This window comes from Otolemur garnettii, unplaced genomic scaffold (assembly GCF_000181295.1).
Source record: "Otolemur garnettii isolate 467f Iridium unplaced genomic scaffold, OtoGar3 scaffold00082, whole genome shotgun sequence".
NCBI classification, from domain to species: Eukaryota; Metazoa; Chordata; class Mammalia; order Primates; family Galagidae; genus Otolemur; species Otolemur garnettii.
In genome coordinates this window covers 5,752,691-5,755,817 of record NW_003852477.1, presented here as the reverse complement: position 1 = coordinate 5,755,817, position 3,127 = coordinate 5,752,691, and the positions used below count along the sequence as shown (strand labels likewise).

The 3,127-nt window shown below is 40.5% G+C and overlaps 1 protein-coding gene across 1 annotated transcript in view; it reads right to left on the bottom strand.

The window, feature by feature from the left end:
• Positions 1-3,127, bottom strand: part of TCAIM (T cell activation inhibitor, mitochondrial) — a 55,466-nt gene that overhangs the window by 5,772 nt on the left and 46,567 nt on the right. Inside the window, exon 8 of the mRNA XM_012808062.2 lies at positions 731-963. Within this exon, the coding sequence (XP_012663516.2) occupies positions 731-963 (233 nt within the window). The remainder of the gene's footprint in view (positions 1-730; positions 964-3,127) is intronic.

Below are 3,127 nucleotides of genomic sequence, written 5' to 3'. Positions count from 1 at the left end.
CCTGGCATCACAGCTCACAGCAACCTCCAACTCTCGGGCTTAAGCCATTCTTTTGCCTCAGTCTCCTAAGCAGCTGGGACTGCAGGTGCCCACCTATTTTTTGGTTGTAGTTATCATTGTTGTTTAGCAGGCCGGGGCTGGATTCGAACCTGCCAGCTCTGGTGTACATGGCTGCTGCCCTAGCCGCTGAGCTATAGGTGCCAAGCCTTCTATATATTTTTTTCATTTTGTTTTTTTAGACCTTCCTTCTTTGTACAATGGCAGCAGGAACCTACTTCATGGTGAAGTTGTGAGCTAAAGAGAGGATATGTGTAAGCAGCTAGTATAGTGGGTGCTTAATGGCAAATAGTATATACACAAAAAATATTGGTTACTGATTAATTATTGGTTTAATTCTGTAAGGTTTTCCATAGGCCTGATAAGAATGTTATAGACATTCAATTCTTTAATCCTCTCATGTTGGCTTTTCTAATGTGTAGAGAGGGTTGCTAACGTTAAGAAGTGACATTGCCTTTTTTTTTTGCAGTTTTTGGCCGGGGCTGGGTTTGAACCTGCCACCTCCAGCATATGGGGCTAGCGCCCTACTCCTTTGAGCCACAGGCACCGCCTCAACATTGCCTTTTTTAACTCTAAGAACCACACACTAAACTTTAAAACAATTTAATGCCCTTAGACACATAACCCATTTAAGAATAGGAATAAAAGTAGTCCTTCTGTTTTAGGTATTTACCTGTTAAGGATCATTTGTAAACCACGCAGACTTTGAGGGTGAAAAGGTATTCTATTTTTCAATATCCTATTATAGAACACATCAAGAAGAGAGTAATATTCTTCAAGGGTCAATACTGGCTGTAATTCATCGATATAAACAACTTGTATGCCACCTAAAAGGTAGCTTATTTGGTCTTCCAGCAGCATCAGCTTCCTCTGAAGGTCAAAATAACTTGGCAATCTTTCAAAAAGCTACAGTATTAAAAAAAAAAGGAAAAAAACTTAGTTGTATGTTACTGTAATAATTCAGTTTTAGGACTACAGTAAAAGATATTGAGAGATTTTATTATTTTTTTTTGGAGAGATTTTAATAAGAAAATTATTTTCTTAGAAGGAAAGTTCAAGTATGAGTTAAGAACAAGACTTAATGTAATGTTAGAAATATTACTATTCAAAAGAAACCACTGTAAATCTTAGGGGTTTTGAGAAAGAAACTGAAGATATTAAAAAAAAAAAAGGAAATACATTCTTTTTTTTTTTTTTTCTTTTTATTGAGACAGAGCCTCAAGCTATCCCCCTGGGTAGAGTGCTCTGACATCACAGCTCACAGCAACCTCCAACTCCTGGGCTCAAGCAAGTCTCCTGCCTCAGCCTCCCAAGTAGCTGGGACCACAGGCGTCCGCCACAACGCCTGGCCATTTTTTGGTTGCAGCCGTCATTGTTGTTTGGCGGGCCCCGGCTAGATTCGAACCTGCCACCTTAGGTGTATGTGGCTGGCGCCTTAGCCACTTGAGCCACAGGCACCGAGCCCAAGGCAATACATTCTAAATAAAAATAAGTCCAGGGCTGGTCCTATGGCTCAAAGGAGTAGGGCACCGACCACATATGCTGGAGGTGGCAGGTTCAAACCCAGCCCCAGCCAAAAACTGAAAAGAAAAAAGCCCTAATTATTAATATTTAAATATTCAAGAGTCTTAAATTAGCTTAGAATGATTAAGTGACAAAATAAAGTATATATATTTCAACTCTAACTCTAGTCCTTCAATATTTTACTTTAATTTTTACTTAAAATTCAATTAAATGCAATAAATATTGCTGAGCATCTACATGTACTTCAGCATTGAACTGGGCACTTAAAGTGTACAGATTGTAAGCGTTTGCCCCTGTTGGGTTGGGGCTCACAGTTAAGGTGCAAGGAGACAAAACAAACGACAATTTGAATTCAGTGTACTAAGCCCCACACTGAGAACGGACACAGAGAGAAGGTTCAAATGAAGGTTTCTATGGAAATCTAATTTGACCAATCTTAAAAGGTAAATAGGATTTAGAAAAGGAAGATGTATGTGGGAGTGTTCTGGGGAAGAAGAAAAAGCACATGCAAACCTGAAAGCATGAAAAGAAACAGTGTATTCAAAAACAAGAGGGAGCTTGGCATGGCTGGAATGGACCTGGTTGGGGTTAGTGGAAACAGACAGGCTGAACTGGGAGGTAGGAGCTAGGTCAGGGAAGGTCTCTTAAAGTCTTACATTTTATAAGAAAAGCTAGGGTCCAAACAACTTTAAGAGGAACGGGGCCAGGTATGGTGGCTCACGTCTGTAATCTTAGCACTCTGAGAGGCCGAGGTGGGCAGATTGTTTGAGCTCAGGAGTTTGAGACCAGCTTCAACAAGAGTGAGACCCTGTCTCTACTAAAAATAGAAAAACTATCTAGGTGTAGCGGTAAATGCCTGTAGTCCCAGCTACTTGGGAGGCTGAGGCAAGAGGATTGATTGCTCAAGCCCAAGAGTTTGAGGTTGCTGTGAACTATGATGATGCCATGGCCTTCTACCTATGACAGTGAGACTCTGTGTCAAATAGAAAGAATAATTGGAAAGCATCAAAAACTCTGCTATAATAAAATTAATAGCAATATAAAAATTCAACAGACTGCTGTGGTGTGAGGGCTCGTGCCTATACTCTTAAGACTCTGAGAGGCCTAAGTGGGAAGAGCACTTGAGCTCAGGAGTTTAAGACCAGCCTTAGCAAGAGTGAGACCCTGTCTCTACTAAAAATAGAAAAATCAGCCAGGTGTGGTGAGGAGCACCTGTCATCCCAAATACTTGAGAGGCTCAGACAGGAAGATCACTTGAACCTAGGAGTTTGAGGTTGCTGTACCCTAGGCTGACACCATGGCACTCTAGCCTGAGAGAGACTCTGTCTCAAAAAATAACAACAACAAAAAAACACCTATTATTTATAATCTAACACGTCATAAAAAAGTTCTACTTGTTCAATTTTTTCACTGTGGGCTACTCATGTATATATTTTGAGATAATCAGATATTCATCTACCTTTCTCCCAGTATCCGCAACAGTAACATCTTGTGAAGACATGGAAGAGTTCCCCCATCCCTTTTATAGCTACTGACATCTTCTGCT